The sequence below is a fragment of the Carassius carassius genome, chromosome 48 (assembly GCF_963082965.1).
Source record: "Carassius carassius chromosome 48, fCarCar2.1, whole genome shotgun sequence".
Lineage (NCBI taxonomy): Eukaryota > Metazoa > Chordata > Actinopteri > Cypriniformes > Cyprinidae > Carassius > Carassius carassius.
The window spans coordinates 2,052,849-2,070,559 of record NC_081802.1 but is presented as its reverse complement, the minus strand read 5'-3'; the positions used below and the strand labels follow the sequence as shown (position 1 = coordinate 2,070,559).

General features: G+C 38.5%; 1 protein-coding gene across 1 annotated transcript in view; it reads left to right on the top strand.

The window, feature by feature from the left end:
• The first annotated feature begins 628 nt into the window (after positions 1 to 628).
• The window catches only part of LOC132131868 (fibrillin-2-like), an 85,777-nt gene continuing 68,694 nt past the window's right edge, over positions 629 to 17,711 (top strand). Inside the window, exons 1-6 of the mRNA XM_059543998.1 lie at positions 629 to 704; positions 2,382 to 2,676; positions 10,721 to 10,803; positions 12,004 to 12,102; positions 15,257 to 15,352; positions 15,663 to 15,758. Coding sequence (XP_059399981.1) covers positions 2,501 to 2,676; positions 10,721 to 10,803; positions 12,004 to 12,102; positions 15,257 to 15,352; positions 15,663 to 15,758 — 550 coding nt within the window. The 5' untranslated portion in view covers positions 629 to 704; positions 2,382 to 2,500. The remainder of the gene's footprint in view (positions 705 to 2,381; positions 2,677 to 10,720; positions 10,804 to 12,003; positions 12,103 to 15,256; positions 15,353 to 15,662; positions 15,759 to 17,711) is intronic.

Sequence of the window (17,711 nt, the reverse complement as noted above, 5' to 3'; positions counted from 1 at the left end):
CATTATTATTATTATTTGCATGTGCTATGAATATAAAGTCTGTATGAATCATACAGATCAAGATAAATCACACCAAGACAATTTGAAATGTTTGGTTCAACGTTTCTCTCAAATAGGTTGACAATATAAATGGTCATGAGAATTTTTTGTGCACAAAAACATGCAAAATAAAATAAGCATATAGTAAGACAATGTAATACTTTCAGTATAGTTCAACGTTTCACTTAAATTGTTGAGACAGTATAAATTGCAAAGAAAATGTATTTTCTTCATAAAAATGCAACAAAAAGGCTACATAACAGAATAATTGGCAACAATTTGAGTTAATCGTTTAGTCTCAGTAAATACTGACTACAGATGCATTTACAAATACCATTGTTTGTAAAATGTTTCCTTATGATTGCTATCATGTGTAGGCCTACCTGTCTTTTCGAACAAAAACATCAATAAGTGGTTACAAAGAATAACTGTTTCTACTGGTGGAGAAATTTATGGAAAATAATAGTTGGTTGCATTGCAGGGGGACAGTCAGTGGGTTCAAAACCCCCTCCTCTATGGTTCTCCAACCAAAGCACCTCCCCTCGACCTATCTGGATAATTCACTCGTTTCTCTTTCTCACAAGGGCTAACAGTGCAGTTTTCCATTCAGGGGAACATATCCCGTGACAATAACGGACTCCTAAAGGCACTCCGAGACACCTGAGGTATTTCTGCTTCAATATCCTTATTATTCACGCATGGTTTATATGCATCAGTTTCAACGATGCGCATTTAATATGCAACGCGATTTAAATATTACATGTAGGAGGCAAAGAATTTAAGGGCGATTGTGAAGTTGGCTACTTTGCAAATTTTAATTTGAAGGAAACATTCCTTTGTGACGTAACCCGGCGTTTCTCTCCTTACAGTTTGCTTACCGGCTATCTCATTTAAAACGCAAATAAAACTATTATCCTGGTACATGACTGCATAGAAATACATTTTAAAGACTAGAAACGCTGTAAAGTTTAGAAACATGAAAAAGTAACTTTAAACAGTTGGTTAAATACACTTTACGCGTCACTTCTTTAAGTATCCATTTGGTATTCCTTAAAATAGACTAAACGCAACAAATACACTGATTATCAGCGGAATATTGGACGCCAGTCAATGTAATCGCGAAATCTCTCGTAAAGTAGGCTACAAACGCTTACATTTTTTTCTACCTACTGTTTTCTTCTTTTCTTCACAAAGGATGTGCTCACGTGCTGCAATTTTAAACGTCATAATTAAAGTAAAAAAAACGGGTTCCCTGTGTCTGACGTCAAGCGGGCGATGTAATTCATAATAATAATAATAAAGAAGACTGTTGTCTTTTTTTTCTTTGTTCGCGCCGCGTTTAGCGCCGCCCACATAAAAACTCCTCAAATTTTTCCTCTCAGATTTGCCAGACCTATTAAAATCAGATGAACTGTGAATTAACTGAATGAATCTATTATCATACTCATAATTTTATTAAACTGAAGACAAACAGAAGTCGTTCTGATGATAAATAATTTTTTATAAGCAAATGCCTTTATCAAGGCTACTCAAAATGCATTAGCAGTGTAATAGAAATATATAAATGTATCTGTGTATCTAGACTGAGTTTCCTCATTGATGTTTTTTTCCGTTCACATCGCAATTAGACACGCCCACTTGAAAACTCCTCAAACTTTCCTTCTGAGAACTAGACCTGTCATCTTGGATGGTGTACTGTAATTTATTATCACAATCTTCTCATTAAGCCAACAAAGCCTTTCATGTTAAACGGTGTTCATTTTGTGAAATTACATTTTGTGTTTTTATCAAAAAGCGGCTCACAGTAAAATAAAGTTATATATTATAATCAGCATAATAAAAGTCTGTGGAGGCATATCCAGTTTACGTTTGTTAAAGAATGTATTTATTAAGCAGTATGCCCACTTTGCAGAGGTTTAACACAAATATATAATGCTGAAAAGAAAACTATGTTGTTTTGCCACCCCCCTGAAGTTGAAACCAATTCCTGCCGTGGTTTTAAGTCTTCTGAGGCCCATTATTTACCCTAAAATCTTATTTTTAATGAGCCAGTTGAGGACAAAACCAGGAGACCAGTCTTGGCCAAGGGTTGGTTATTTCTACAGGGAATACACACTAAGACAGTCTAAGTGGGCCTGTAAAAGGATGCATGCTCGCGCTTAAATAGCCACACGGATTGCCTGGAATAATACTAGACTTTATAAAAAACTCCATCATCGACCGTGGGCGATTTAATGGCTAAATTTATGAGGGGGCACATTTGTTCATATGTTCACTGTATAACCCAAATAGGCTAAGCAGTAAATGAAAGTAATGGTATGCATTTGTCTTCTATTTTTTAGCCTTCAGCCTGGAGTGCTCTTGGATCACAAGCTTGAAGTTTTGCATCTGAAGAGCTCATTGGAAAGGAAGAGTTTTATTGCGGGTGAGGCACGTTTAAAGAGTCGCACAGCAGAGGCCAATGGGAGTGTGGAAGCTGGCCAAGGTGTTGCTCGGATGGGCTGCGATCTGGTGGGCCACGGTCCATTCGGCGCAGGCGCAAGGAGATGGAGACATCCAGGCCAGTCGTTTCACTGGAAAACCTGAGGGGGAGGCACAACTGAGGGTCCGTCGGAGAGGCCAGGAGTCCCTCAGGGGGTAAGATTTTTTTTTTTAGTTACGTCTTGCTCCTGTTCTCTGTCAGTTTCATTCTTGAAGTGGACATTCTAATGATTTAACCATATGAGGCGGAGGGTTTAACTCAACTTTTATTACCCAAAGTACAGTATATTCATTTGGGGGTTGGTATATCTCATTTTTTTTTAAAACTTGAATTCAAAGCTAGCATCATCTTTTTTAAATGCAGTAGATTATTTATCTTGCAACCTGTTTGGGTTAAAGCCAAACTGGGTTGAAAGCACAATTGGTCCCGTTTGTGATAGAGCCAGCTGCAGAAGTGTTGTGAATCTACTGTGAAGGAATTTTAAGTACTGAAATGCCTCAGTATGTTGGTCATGACAACAGGAATGTCATTTCCTGCTGATAATTTAAGTCGTTGACAGATATTATTGTTTGGTTATCGTAAATTTTATGTCTATATATCTTCTAGACGAATACATGGTGTTTTAGGTCTCTAGTTGAAAACTTAGGTAAACACACTTAAATGAGAGGAGTTATTGATATTATATGACATGATAGATATTTTTCCAAGCCTTCCAGTGCCTCAGCATCTGCATTCTTCTCCACAAAGCCAAAGCTGTGTATTTTTCAAATATTTGGGAAAACAATGGCTGTTTTGTGTTGTGCGGTCCTCATACGTTCAAAAAAGTTATTCCAATTATCCTCTCAACTGTACTTGCTTATAATTTCTGAAATTCTTGGATCCTTATTTAATCAGGAAAGGGTCTTCTCAGCTAAGGTCTGAAACAAATCTAGCAATGTCAAACAGACACTTTGAGTCCATTAGATTAGGAATGTGGCCCAGTTGAAACTGAAATTCAGAAACAAAAGCACAATTCTGTATGTGTACCCCACTACCAGAAGTGGGACCAATAGTAGTTGACCTGTACTGTACTCAAAAATTAGTTAACGGAACACTTTGGCCAATTTTCCAGGTAAACTAATAGGGAGTGTCTGATCCGGTCAGTGGAGCAGAACCATGTGGCACCGAGTCAATTGAGAAATGTGCCACTGTACCCGTTTGAGAGCCCATGCTAAACACAAACTAGCCCAAAGGGATGTAGGAACTGGCACGGTTTCCAGATTGTTTCTCCTCCAACAGTTCCCTTTGTAAAGGCGAAGTAAACGTAAAGACCCTTCTCACAAATTTTATAGTCTTAAAGAAAGGTCTTAGCACCATACCAAGCACCATTTGTAATCAAATTTAACATACAAACACAGTGTAAGAATAGCCCTTAACAACGCTGATTATAATGATGTTGCACGAAAAAGCACATTTGATCTACTGTCGACCAATTAAGCCAAGTTATCCTGGGTCAGATGGTTTAAGAGAGCTGCATTAGGATTTGGAGCTGACTGGCTCTCCTTGCTAAGCATAATTTGGCCGTCAGATTGGAGGAGTCTGATCACATTGCATTTTGGGGCCTCTTAAATGAAGGTAAAGTCTGGGAGACTGCTGTAAAAGCAATGGTCTTGGGGTGAGAATATGATTATGTGGTTCTCGATGCCAACCCTGATGAGTTTCACTCAGTACAAAGCCAGTAGCATGGGGTAGATGTTTTTAGAAGTCTTGAAGGCTTGGCAAGGGTTTTTCTTCATTTGCTTTAGATGTCTCAGAGGCAATGTCAGCCCCACAAGACTCCAAAGATGGGCTCCAGTTCTCCCATAACGCTTGATGTTTGTATCCCCAGAGAGACTGATTTCTTAGTATTGGATTTATAGTCTTTTAACAGCTAAAAGTACATGCCAGTCAAAAGGGAAACAATCATTCTTAAAGAGCTTGCTACATTACATTTTGTTGTGGAAATGTTCTTTGTGGATATATATTTTTAAGTTTAAGAACAGAAAATTTACCTCTAGGCCAACTTAGTTTTAAAGGACTCCACAAAAAACAACAACAGCAAAAACCCAAGAAGGAGTATGTTTATTGTCTTTTCATTTGGGTTTGTCATCTAACCAGCGGAAAGGAAGACAAATATCTGATAAGTGTATCCTTATGTGTGCATAATAGCATGCCCAGAAATTCTTATCATCTTATCAAATGCACTCATTGTATTGTGCCAAAAAAAAGAAAAAAACATAATTAACTACTTTCTGTTGTTTATTCCCAATATCATCCATCAATCCAGAACTCAGAAGGGTCTTGTGGAGCAGCTAGTACAAGAAAGTGACAACATCCACACATGGGACTTATGCAAAGGCATGAAATAATACGGAGTTACCCTACCTCTTTTGTTGCATCAAAAGTGTGTATGTGTATAGTCTAGATGGCAGTGTGATTTGAATTCATTAGGGTCAGGGGCTTGAAACGGGCCCAGTTGGACAAGGAAAAGGCCAAAGTAATCCAGAGGCTTTACACATGGGATATTTTTAATGTTAAAACAACCGTGCCATTAGCTCATTGGCTTTGGATTGGAGTTAGCAGCAATCCGGAGGGTTGGGAGCAGATGCCTCTAAATTGACCTTTAACCTCTTTAGGAGTGGTTGTGCTATCTTTCTCTACTCCCTCTATCCTTCATGAGAGCTTCTGTTAGGTTTTTATGACCTCACTGAAAACTGGCCAGAGGCCGTCCAAGCATCCCTATCTCACTCTTGTCCTGACCTTTTGCCTTACTGGAATTCAGTATGCAATGGGTTTTCAGGGCTTAAACATCATAAGTAAAGTGGACCCATTTTATCTGGAGATCTCTGGCAAAGAATTGCTTGCAAATCTCTGGCCCAAGGGCTGGTAGACCCTGTAAATGAAAAAGAATTTGACCTGGAGAAGTAAAATGGATCGGTCCATCCAGCTGAAGGAGTCACAAGGTCATTCCAGGTATTTGCCTTGAGCAAATAACCCGTTACCAATTTATATCTCCTTTGAGGTGCTGGTTCATATTTGAGATGTTGGGTTTTGCAAATGTTCTTCACTTAGTACTGGTGAACACACCGTACTGCAACTAATACATTTACTAGTTTGCACATGGATTGTGTGTTTGAAATACTACTTTGTAGTATTCTCCAAAGATACTTCATGACCACCCAAAGCAGTATTCCAGCTTAAAGAAGTGTGAACACACTGAAAAGTGTAGTATTTAAGAAAGGAGAGACTGGTTTACATCTAGGGATAACCTCCTTGGCATTAATCTGCACGAGTTTCAGACTTAATTTTTGATAAATAAGACTCTTTGGTCCCACTCTGCTGATAATTCATCATCTTGTGGCCTAATTTCCGCTGCTGCTTTTGTTTTCAGCAGCCCACCTCTCAACTCCCCAAACTTTTCACTTCCACTTGTTTTCTTTACCTCCCACTGATTCTTGCCCTTTCCCCAGCATTTTCCGTTTTCGTGTTCCAACATCTAGCCTTCCATTAGCCTCTACTCTTTCTGGTCCTCCACATCTCTTTTGATTTTAGCTGTTAGCAATTGTGTCGTCTGGCAATGCAGCTCAAAATCCATCAAAAGATTCAAACTACAGCTGGTCGTCCCCAGGTGACTGACATTTGTAAACATCTTGACTTGTAGAGGAAAGGAATGTATGTGTTTGTGCATAGAAAGACAATTTAACTTGTGTTTTAAAGGTCCATTTACGACAGGCTTAACTTGGTGCTGATAGAAATAAAACTGTTTTCGCAGTGAGGGTCCAGGTTTGATGGAGATCCTAAGGGCTTGTTGGAAAGAAACTGGCAAAATGACATGTCCTAAGGCGATTCGCCTCCAGGCTGTTAGTTACGAGTTGGTTTTCTTGGATAAAGTCAAATACACAACACAGAGTCCCAAAACATGTTGCTGGGTTTGTTCACATTTAAGCAGAGAAATAATGAACTTTGGGCTTGTTCTTGTCATTAATCACATATGTCATGACCAGGGTTCTAAATTAACACCCGCCAACCCGCCAAATGCGGGTTAAAATTAATTTTGGCGGGTGTTAATTAAAACTTACTAGCCAGTTTGGCTGGTGATCCATGGCATGAGGCTCTGTTCTCGGTCATTTATCCCCCTGGCAGCACTTCCTACATCTCCCATGAACACTGTGCTGTAATGCTACGTGATGATGTTTCATACGCCCATTGGCTGCACGCAGTTTGCAGTTAAACCAGCTCGAAAAAACATGGAAACGAATAGAGCGTCCATCAGAAAACACAAGGAAGAAGAACGAATGGAGCCAGAGCAGGGAACATAGACTTAAAGAGGAGGGAGTTAGCTATTAAAGAAAAAAATTAAGATTAAACTAAATGCGGCGGTGGTTGGGACAGATTTCTGGGGGCGAAAAGAGGAACGAGGCAGGGGATGAGGATATTACGGAGCCCCGCACGTCAATTGTAGGAGAAAAACAATCAATCCATGGCGACGGTTTTGCAATCCGTCCCCTCAGTTTATAAATCGTACTCACGAATTCATAAACTGTTCCTTCAGTTTAACAAACCGTGCCCACGAATTTCCAATCTGTGCGCTCAGATTTTGTAAACCGCACCCTCGGTTTTTTAATCTGTACCCACGAATTCATAACCTGCGCGCGCACTTTCGCAATCCGTTCCCATGGATTTGTAAACCGTGTTAACGTGTTAACATACAGTTTTAATGAATATTATTATGTGGAATGGGTCTACAGCAAAGTGTCTTAAGTGATTCTCTATCAAGTGTAGTACGAGGTGGAATACAAAGATTTAATAAGAAAGATGTGCATCAAAATCTTGTTAAATTTGTGATAATCTTATAATAGCACTTGATTATTATTGTACAATAAACCTGCCATTGTGACTGACTCTGGAGTAATTATTTTTCCTCTTTTGTAAGTTGTTTTGGATAAAAGATTCTTATGCATAACCTGTATAATAATATATAATAATGATAAAAATAAAAATAAAGTTATTTTTTATAATTTTAATTTGTAGGCTAAATAAATGATTACAAGACAGTAAAAATGTTTGTCATAAAATAATTCATGAATTGCTTTATTTCTAAATAACCTTTGACAGTTTTGGAAATGCTTGTGTACAATCATAGGCGTCGATTTCGGGGGGGACTGGGGGGACGCGTCCCCCCCAGATTTCGTCATGAGTCATTTTGTACCCACCACTTTTTTTTTTTTTTTTTTTTGAAAACCTCGAGTTCAATTTAGCCGTTCTGCTGCTGCGCTGGCTACACGCTTTTCTGTTCATTAAAACTGCAACAACTGTAACATTATTTTCTCTATATGACTATCGCGCTTCTTTTTTTTAAAGAATGTTTTTCAAATGAGTTGACAGTTTGGAATGGACAGTGAACGAGCGGGAACGAGGCTACCTAGTCTTTGCTGGGATTGGCCAGAATTTCTGGCGAATGTATCATAGACGAGCAAGTCATTTAGCCTTCATACAATATCACAAGGTTGCATCCTAGTGCCATGGACTATAACATATCAAAGTGATAACCTGTAGAACAAATGGATGTTGTTGTACACACAGCATGGGTCTGCAGACCACTGACACAAAGGTAAGACGCGATAACTTATGTTTATTAAGATTTGCTGGTATTATGGCTAGGTCTTGTGCATTTGCACAAAAGGGATCGGCTGTTTTAATTCTTCTCTTGCAATTAATGTTACGTTAGACTTCCTTAGCCACCAACTTAATTAGCTAGTTACGGTTTGCGTTCATACAGCAAGTATTGGGGGAGATGATTGTTGAGTAGTCAGTATCTTGTTTAATTATTGCTTGAATCTATTGCTGAATTCTGGAATAGTTGTGATGATGATGATGATGATGATGATGATGATGATGATGAGGAATGGATCAAGTTTTAGTCAAAATGCCTGATGTAGATTGGATGGATGCATGTTGTTGTGAATTGAGAGCAGTCAGATCATGGTGTGATAGTCAATAGTGTTCATCTGTGCTACACGTATTTTTGCTTTTTCAATCTTGATAAAATTTGTAGTGCTTAAGTTGTGTTGTGTGTAGATATGGTAAATTGTACTGGGAATTAAATCAAATTATTACATGGCTTGGTTGAATTCCACTGTAGAATGAAGTCTGTTATTTCTTGATAATAACACCGTTGCCATGAAAAACAGAGCGTTGCTATGGACGCGGCAGGATTCTAATCGTAGAGACGGAACTATTTTCTTTAGCGGAAGCAATACAATCGTGTTTAAATCAATAAACTCTTTTTTAAATCAATATTTTGTGTCAAATTATTGATTTATTTGGTGGGTAGCCATGTAATAAGCGGGATAATGTAGAGCGAGGCCCGATTTTGGGTTAGATTTTTTTCCCCGTTTTCAGTGGTTATAACAAAGCAACATGAAAGAGAAATTTGGTAATCATTGTTTAGGTACATTAAACCACGTCATGGCCATGTCATATTGTCAACATGGTACTTATATGATGATATGAAGCAGATAAGTGGGTCATATATCATATGTCTAATGCTTTGTAAGGCTTTCTTCTTCATAAAACGAGTCGGACATCATCACATTTTTGTATACATTTTTATTTATTTACATTAATAAGATGCAGGACGTCTTTCAAAACATGACCTGCGCGAAAGAGGAAAAAAAACTGCATCATTGTACCCAGCACTTCTGAAAATGCACTTCTGAATGCGTCTCTGTCCCCACCACATTTCAAACCAAACTGACGCCCATGTGTACAATTCTTTCTTAACATGAAGACTTATTTTTGTGATTTTATTATACTAAGCTCCATTCACCCCACCCCACCTGCCGGAGCTAGATGCATGCTTCACTGTTAATGTTATTATTAAATAATTAGGCCAAAAATAACATTGCACTCAGTTAGAGAGAAAAGGAATGAAAACATAAACGGCATATTATTTGTTTTGTATTGCTTTTTACCCTTATTTACTTCTTTTTAGCGTTTATTTTTTTGGCCATAAAACACAGGCGGCTGTGTCTTATCCTATGGGTGATTAATGTAAAATAAACGCTAAAAAGAAGACTATTTTGTGAATGCTGATCGTGGTCTCGTTGGATACTATGAAAAATAATGTTTAATAAACAGAAATGAATCTGCCGGTGGGGGCGGCGGCACAAATGCGTGCCAGTTTACAAATCTGTGGGAATGGTTTGCGAAAGCGTGCGCATGGATTATGAATTCGTGAGTACGGATTCAAAAACCGACGGTACGGTTTACAAAATCTGAGCGCACGGATTGGGAATTCGTGGGCACGGTTTGTTAATCCGTGGGCACGATTTGTTAAACCGAGGGAACAGTTTATGAATTCGTGAGTACGGTTTATAAACTGAGGGGACGGATTGCAAAACCGTCGCCACGGATTGATTTTTTTCTCCTACAGGTGACGTGCGGGGCTCCGTATTACGGACAGAGAAACAAAGAAAAGAAAATGTAATGCCAAATGGCTGACGGGTCATGAATGGCTTGTGTTTGATCACAAGAATGTCGTAATGCTTTGTCAGGATTGCCGCATGTAAGTTACGCGAAAGAAAAAACAAAACAAGCAATTTCGTGGTGGGAACTAATAATTTTTAAATTTGAGTCAGTGTATATTTTGTTGTATGCATTGTACTTTATATGTGTTTTTCATGCCAACAATGTTAATAAAATGATCAAATGCATTCAGTTGCACTCATAATTTGTTATTTTTACCGAAAAAAATGGCTAGTGGAAATTTTGATTGGCTGGTAACTTTAGAAAGTTACCAGCCACATTGGCTGGTGATCAAAAAAGTTAATTTAGAACCCTGGTCATGACTACACAGACACCTTTCTTTTGGAAATAACTCTTGATGAAAAATATGCCAAAAACAGCTCATGTATGACTGCATTTGGGAACGTAAGAGTAGCTTTAGTAAATATTTATGTCCCAGGAAGTTTAGTTATGGTCCTACTCAAAACAAACTCATATCATGTTGTTTCCCTGGAAAGTCCTTTGGGGCGATTGTATGCATTAAGCCATATTTATTACAAAGAGTCAGAAGGTCTTTGAGACTATAGATTTTTCATTCTGTTGTGTGTTTCTGAGAAACGTTCATGAATAATATTTGGTTTCTGTAATTTAATGGACTTGTTTCCATTGTTTCAGGCCCAACGTATGTGGTTCCCGCTTCCACTCCTATTGTTGTCCAGGATGGAAAACGCTTCCTGGAGGAAACCAGTGTATAGTTCGTAAGTATCTGCAATATTTTTTTTTAAATTGGATGATGAAGATGCTACTTGCCCACAGTACACTTACAAAATTTTGTGGTCACACTTTATTTTAAGGTCCAATTCTTGCCATTAAAAAAGCTATTAACAATGACTTTTGCCTCCATAAACTCCTAATTTGCTGCTTATTAATATTTAGGTTATTTTTTGGTTTTGGGTAGGATTACGGATGTAGAATATGGTCATGTAGAAAAGTGTTAACCATTTAGCCTTAGGCTAACTCGAGGGTACGTCGGGGAAAATCAGCAACTCCTCAGTCCATTAATCGCTCTTTCTGGGGTTTGACCCCAAGACCTTTAACCACAACACAATCCCTAAGAGACAAAGACTTAGACTTACTGTAGGCCCCGCTTACACTAGTGCGTTTTCATTTTAAAATGGTGTTTTAGAATTAAACTGATCTGCGTTTACACTGGTGTTTCAGCTGCGTTTTTCAGAAACAAATTTTCTTCATCTACACTACATAACCGAAAATGAATGTCACATGACCATTCATGCACATTGGGCATGAACGTAAAAGTGTAAAAAGAAGTCAGTTGCTAGTTACTGGCAGGTTCAACAATGAGCATGATGGCAAGGAAAAGCAAATACGTCTTTGTGTAGACAGATGATAAGGTGAAATTGTTACTCAAAGTAACTAATGATTACAAGGCGGCCCATAGTGGTCGAAAATGTTGATTGGGAGTCATGCTATAACAAATACAGCGACATTCTCGACAGAGACATGATACGGTTACACGGTCATCAAGGATACACAGAGATTACATGGGCGGCCACGCCATAGTTTTCGAATGTCTCAGTTTTGGTCCGTTTACACTTAAATGCAGCCGCAGAGTTTTCAAACTAAAATGGGGTCAGCAGCGTTTTTAAAAGTTTTTGAATGTGGAAAATGCCAGAGTAGTGTAAATGATAGGTGTAACCGTAGCAAAAGTTATGCATTATTAAACGAAAATGCACTAGTGTAAACAGGGCCTTAATTCCCAGTGTGCAACAAGTAACTTTTCAAAATTAAATAGGCTACTGTTGTCACATGATGTCACTACATTTCATGGATTTTCATTGGATCCTAAACTGCATACAGTTAATTATTCTTGAGTATTATCCACTTGTCCGTATGCTAAAAGACCAAAATGTCTTCTCATGAATATTTCGTCTCTCCAGCGATCTGTAGGAACACGTGTGGGGATGGCTTTTGCTCGAGGCCTAATATGTGTACCTGCTCCAGCGGTCATCTTGCCCCTAGCTGTGGTGCGGCTGCAGGTGAGTTCAGTCATCACGATTTTAAGTTGTCACCCACATTAGAAGCAAACACCCTGGGCTGTATGAAAACATTATGACTATTTCTTAGTTTCTTTTTGGTGCTTTCATTCAAAGGCATAGTTTAGAAAAGGAACTAGGAGGAACTGGATAAGAAATTACTCCTAGCAATGTTTGGAGCATGTGCGCTAACCGCTAGGGCACAGCTTTGACTGTAGGTGTGTTTTTATAATAATTCTCTCTACAATTCTTGCTTTGTGGTTGAAGGGCTTGTCATAATTTTGAACTTTTCCTTGACATTTCCAGTGATTTATTTGGTTGAGAGTTGAAATTGAGCAGAGATACGCCCAGCTGGAAATACTGTGAAATTGCTCTGACAATGTATAGTGTTTCATCCATTGAATCATTAGCTAATGTGAAGCCAGGAGTGTTTTTTGTTGAGATTTGTTAAATTTGAGACCACACGTCCATTGGTGAAACCTTGCACCGGGCATTTTTTTTTTACTAATTGACAAACGTGATTTATTTAGTTTAGATGGTGCTGGGAATAGTAATGACTGTTGGTGACTCCTGGATGAGGTGTTTAGCATTAGCGCAGGTTTCTCTTACTGTACTTGCTCTCTGCCAGTAGCGTCCAGCCTTTTTTCAGCAAATGCCCGGAATATGCGGTCATAGACAAATAAACCCAAATGCACCAAACCATAGGGTTCGATCTCGTAAGCTGTAAAACCAGAGTCAATTTATTCGGCAATGACAAATTGACCATCTAATTCGGCTGCCAGTCCTCTGACTGTTTGAAAACAAATGCTAAACATACGCTTGTACTCTGTTTTGGCAGCCTAATGAGATTTGTGAGATTGGTAATGCTGTCATTACGCCTACCAGACCGCATACTGTCTACAGTGGTTGGGAGCGGCCACATTTATGAGTCAGCTATGAATCTGCAACTACTCCATAAATAACAAGCCGCAACACGAATGCTAGCCATAGCCATTAGCGTCCAAAACATTGCAGCTGTGCTCAAGATACTGTAACGCTAACCTCTTTTTCTTCATCATTAATGTCTGATTACCATGCCCCTAAATTTTTATTGGTTTTTGTAAAACATTACACTTGTTAACACTAGTTAACTACATTAGTCAATGAGAACTAACAATAAAAGATAATAATTTTAGTTCATGTTCATTTGAACATTTATTAATACATTATTGAAGTGAAAACTGAATGGAACTGAGATGATGTGAACCAGTTAGTTTATTAATCATTTTAATTTTAGATAATAATCCTGGCCAGTAGTTCTTAAGAGGAATTTCTGGATTTGTAATAGAACGCAGAACAAGAACTAGCGCTCCCTGCTACAATTCAAGAAACGATTCGTTTTCATCTTAAACCCCATCATGTCTCATTGGTGAACCTGACGTCGACAGGCCATGGATCTCCACTCCACACTAAGCCGTGAGAAAGAAACTGCCATAAAGGACCTCTGTTTCTCGGCCTCGTTCATGTTTCCTGCCGTCAACGTAGCTTGTAAAAAACTGACAGATGTGACTGCTGCAGACAGAGGTGCATTGTGGGGTGGCAGGCCTCGGGGAGCCCCTTTCGCATGTGTGTGTTGGCGTGTGTGTCTCAGCACGTGCAGCTCACTTAGCATGGATCAGCGAATGAACCACCTGTAGGGGGCCGTCAGCAGGTCTAGCCAATGAAATGAAGTCATTTCCTGTGCTTTAGGAAAACACGGCCCATGCTCAAACATTTACAGGCCTTGATGTTGAAAGCATGCCATCAGTGAAAAAACAAAAAGCACTCATGTTTGATCTCGATCCAGCATCATTTTTCATGTGAAATCAGACAAAAATCTCTGTTTTTTTTTTTTTTTTTACAAAAAAATTTGTTTGGTTTAGTTTAGTCTTTTAAAGTTTTTTTTAAAGGATTAGATTATGGCAGGCAAAGATGAAAGGAATAAATGAAGAACTGTTACATATTTTTTTTGTCTGGGATGAGTAGTAGCTTGAATTATATTAGGGCTGAAGCGTAATGGCACGATGCCTTTGTTTAGACAGTACCAAAGAGTTTGGCGAGAGCAACGTTTTGATGCAACCGATTGGGAACATGAATCTTTTGAAAAACTCTGAAACCATCTGAAATGATTCATTGTGCTTATGTCAGCTAAATGCAATTTTAAATCACAATGTTTTCATATACAAACTCTCCTGAAAATTCTTCTCTAAGTGACTTTGTCTGTGCCAAGAGAATTCCTATTTCGTGAAAATTGGTGGAAAGTTAATCTACTTGTCCAAAAAAATGTCTGGTAGATTTGCTCTTACCACAATTTTGAATTGGCGATTGGTTATATTGGAAACACGAAAAGTATAAAAATTAAAGGTCTTTCTCAAATGCATACTGTAAGATGACTAAATAAAATAAATAGTGAGTGGGAGATACAGTAAACTTAAATGTACACCAGTGTTAAGGGATTCATACAGTTACCTATGTAAAGATGAATAATAAAGCAATAATAAAAATATGAGGCTGTGTAATACAGCAAAAAAAATAATTAAAAATGTATATATATCATTATTTCTGCAGGAATCTTCATTTTCATCAAAAAGTGTAAAATGTCATGCAAGAACTATAAACTGGTAAAAATCTAGTGTAAAAAATGCTTCACACACAGCTTTTCATGAAATAACATTTTTATGTTAATACATGAAAAATGCCACATGGGAACTTTTACTTGCTTTTACTTGATTTTTCAAAGTTGTAAATGAAGATTATTGGATCCTATTTCAGTCTTTCTACTTTAAATTTTCATGTTTAAATTAGTGTATTACTTGCTGATTCTCTGTCATTATTTTTTATATTTTTTTACGCAATTTCTGAGTGTTTAAAAGTAAATTCCACTGCACTTTTGGTGCAATTCATCACAGAGGCAACTATATTCATAGTGTACAATGCCAAGTTTATTAGAAAACATTTTGAACTATTTCCTGGAAATTCATCAATGATATTTTGTAATTAAAGAATGTTTCTGACTGAATTTTTTTGTGTTATTCCCAGATAATGGAGTTACTTTTAGTTGCATGCATGGTTCATTGTTAGACTGAGTACAATTAAGCGCCCTAGACGAATTATAATCAGCTCTCTTGTCTCTGTACAGTCCAGTCCTGCAGCGTCAGATGCATGAATGGAGGGGTCTGTAATGAAGATGCCTGCTCTTGTCAGAACGGCTACACAGGAACTCACTGTGGACAGCGTAAGTGAATTTTCCACGAAGCTGCCCAGACACACACAACAATAGATGATTTTACAAGAGTTTGGCTTACAGACACAAAAGATCTTAGAATGTGTTTATATCCAACTTTATATTTCTCTAAATATTTTAATTTTGTTTTATTTGTATATATACATATTTTTTAAATTCACTGATCTTTTAACGAAGCACCGAGAACTTTCTAAACATTCCAAAGAACCATATAGCAACTCAAAAACTTTTTTTTAAGTATCTAGGATAAAACATAATAAAATAAATTCTCTCATTGAAATTGACTCTCATCTTTCTGAAGCTGTGTGTGAGAGTGGATGTCAAAATGGTGGTCGTTGTATTGGACCCAACAGATGTGCCTGTGTCTACGGTTTTACTGGACCGCAGTGTGAAAGAGGTAAGCCACTGCTACGCTTCCAAAATTCATATTTTCTCAAGTCTTCATTGTGTTGACGTCTGTGAGGATGTGCGGTTTGTTTACCATCTCAGGCCTGCTTCAAGAATGTGGTAATACTGTGTCAATGTGACCCAGAAATGCTCCAAAGAGAAATTTACATACTTTAGATTTGAGGCAGTATGCTTCCCCCTTCGCTGTAGCTGGTGTGAAATTAATGCTACAGTTTACATTGTGGCCACGTCTCTCAGAGCAGGAACAATGAGGTTATCTGGGGTAAAAAAAAAGACGAAAGCCTCCCTCACGGGTGCACGAGACATTCTGTCACAGGTGAAATACTTGGCTGGAGTTATGAGAAAATGACAGACTGAAAGGACCGTAAATGCATCTCCCATCACGCCGTGTGAATAGTGAGACAGAAGCGCCCCAAGCACACTAGACCGAATACCTAAGCTCTTTTTTCAGTACCCCACCCTCCTACGTCTGGTTCTCTGTGTGACCCCACCCCTTCACGAAGCCCCCTTGTGCAATCGTTGGCCGGTTCCCTTTGAAAACCCAACACAGGGAGGTGGAAAGGTTTGGGAGACATCTGGCAGTAGATAAAATAGGGTGGAAATGACAAGAGAACAATTCTGTGTGGAGCCGTACACTTTTCTGACAGGAAAGGGTGGTGGTGGGTGAAAGAGGGTGTTCTCCAAGAAATGGAGACCCTAGCTGTGTATACACAACCAGGTCTGAACTAGGACAAACAATCTCTTTACATGTAGAGCACCATCCAAATGACACCAGCTGCCCCCCCCCCGGCATCTCCATTCTGGGCCACCTGACCAGATCCATTCAGTCCAGACTCTCGTCTCCGAAACTCCCCGGACTTACCCTCAAGGTCCTTGCTTGTAGATTGTAAAAATGTCACACTAAGCAATTAGTCATTTCACACTTAAAGAGCAGAGATAGATTCTTTTTTATTTAGCCTGTCTCAGGCACGCCTTTTTATCATCACGTGCCTGGATTTCACACAGTTGATGAATTTCCAAAAGATGATCCAGTTTTGCAAAAGTCCTGATGTCAGTCTCTCTATTTTATTCTTCTTCAAAAAAAAAAAAGAAAAAAAAAGCCAGAACCGCCTTCCAAGAAAGAGGTAGTAACAAAGAAATTGGATCCTGAAAAGACTGAAGCACAATAGTTGGCTTGCGTTTTTAGAAAGTCAGTTTTCTGCAGAAGAGTTGGGCACGGTTTATAGGGGGAGTTAAGTGCGTTAATGGTAAGAATGGTGTTAGCCCAATCTAATTAGTTTTCCGTTTAGCCACGTGTACTCTGTGTTATCGCTTACCTTGGCCCACACCATAAAAGGTATGTGTCATACTCATTCACAGTTGAGGGTTGACTTTGCTCAAGGTCATGAGTCACTATTAAATTTGAGTTCAATAGCATCAATTACCACTGTTTTAGCACAGATGGCATTGCTTTTTTGTGTGGTGCAATGGATTCTAGAGAAAAGGTTTTTCCGAGCAATGAAATGTGACTAATCCTCCTGTAAATACAAGAGAATGAATGAATAAAAGGACTGAGGCTCACTGGACTCATTGTGGACTGGCTCATTTGGGAGTCATTAAAGTGTTGAAACCTTGGCTTGTTGGATGTGTATGACAGAGATAAGATGTGAAGAGATTGCCGGTCTTATTTATCCATACTATAAATCACTGAGCAGTAAAAGAGTTTGTTGATCTGTCTAAAATTCTTCAAAGCCTTTCACAGGAATGCTTGAGCGTCTAATGTTTCCTTTCTACCCCCTTTTTTTCTTTAAACCTATGTGAATGAACTTCTGCTTCTCCCCAAGTGAAAACACATTTCTTATTTTGGAGTGTACTCCAATAAAACTGAAGTAGGTGACAACAAAGCGAGCGACTATTCCCAGTCATTGAGTCTTGAGCACGTTTTTGGCTGCGCTTGGGGTTT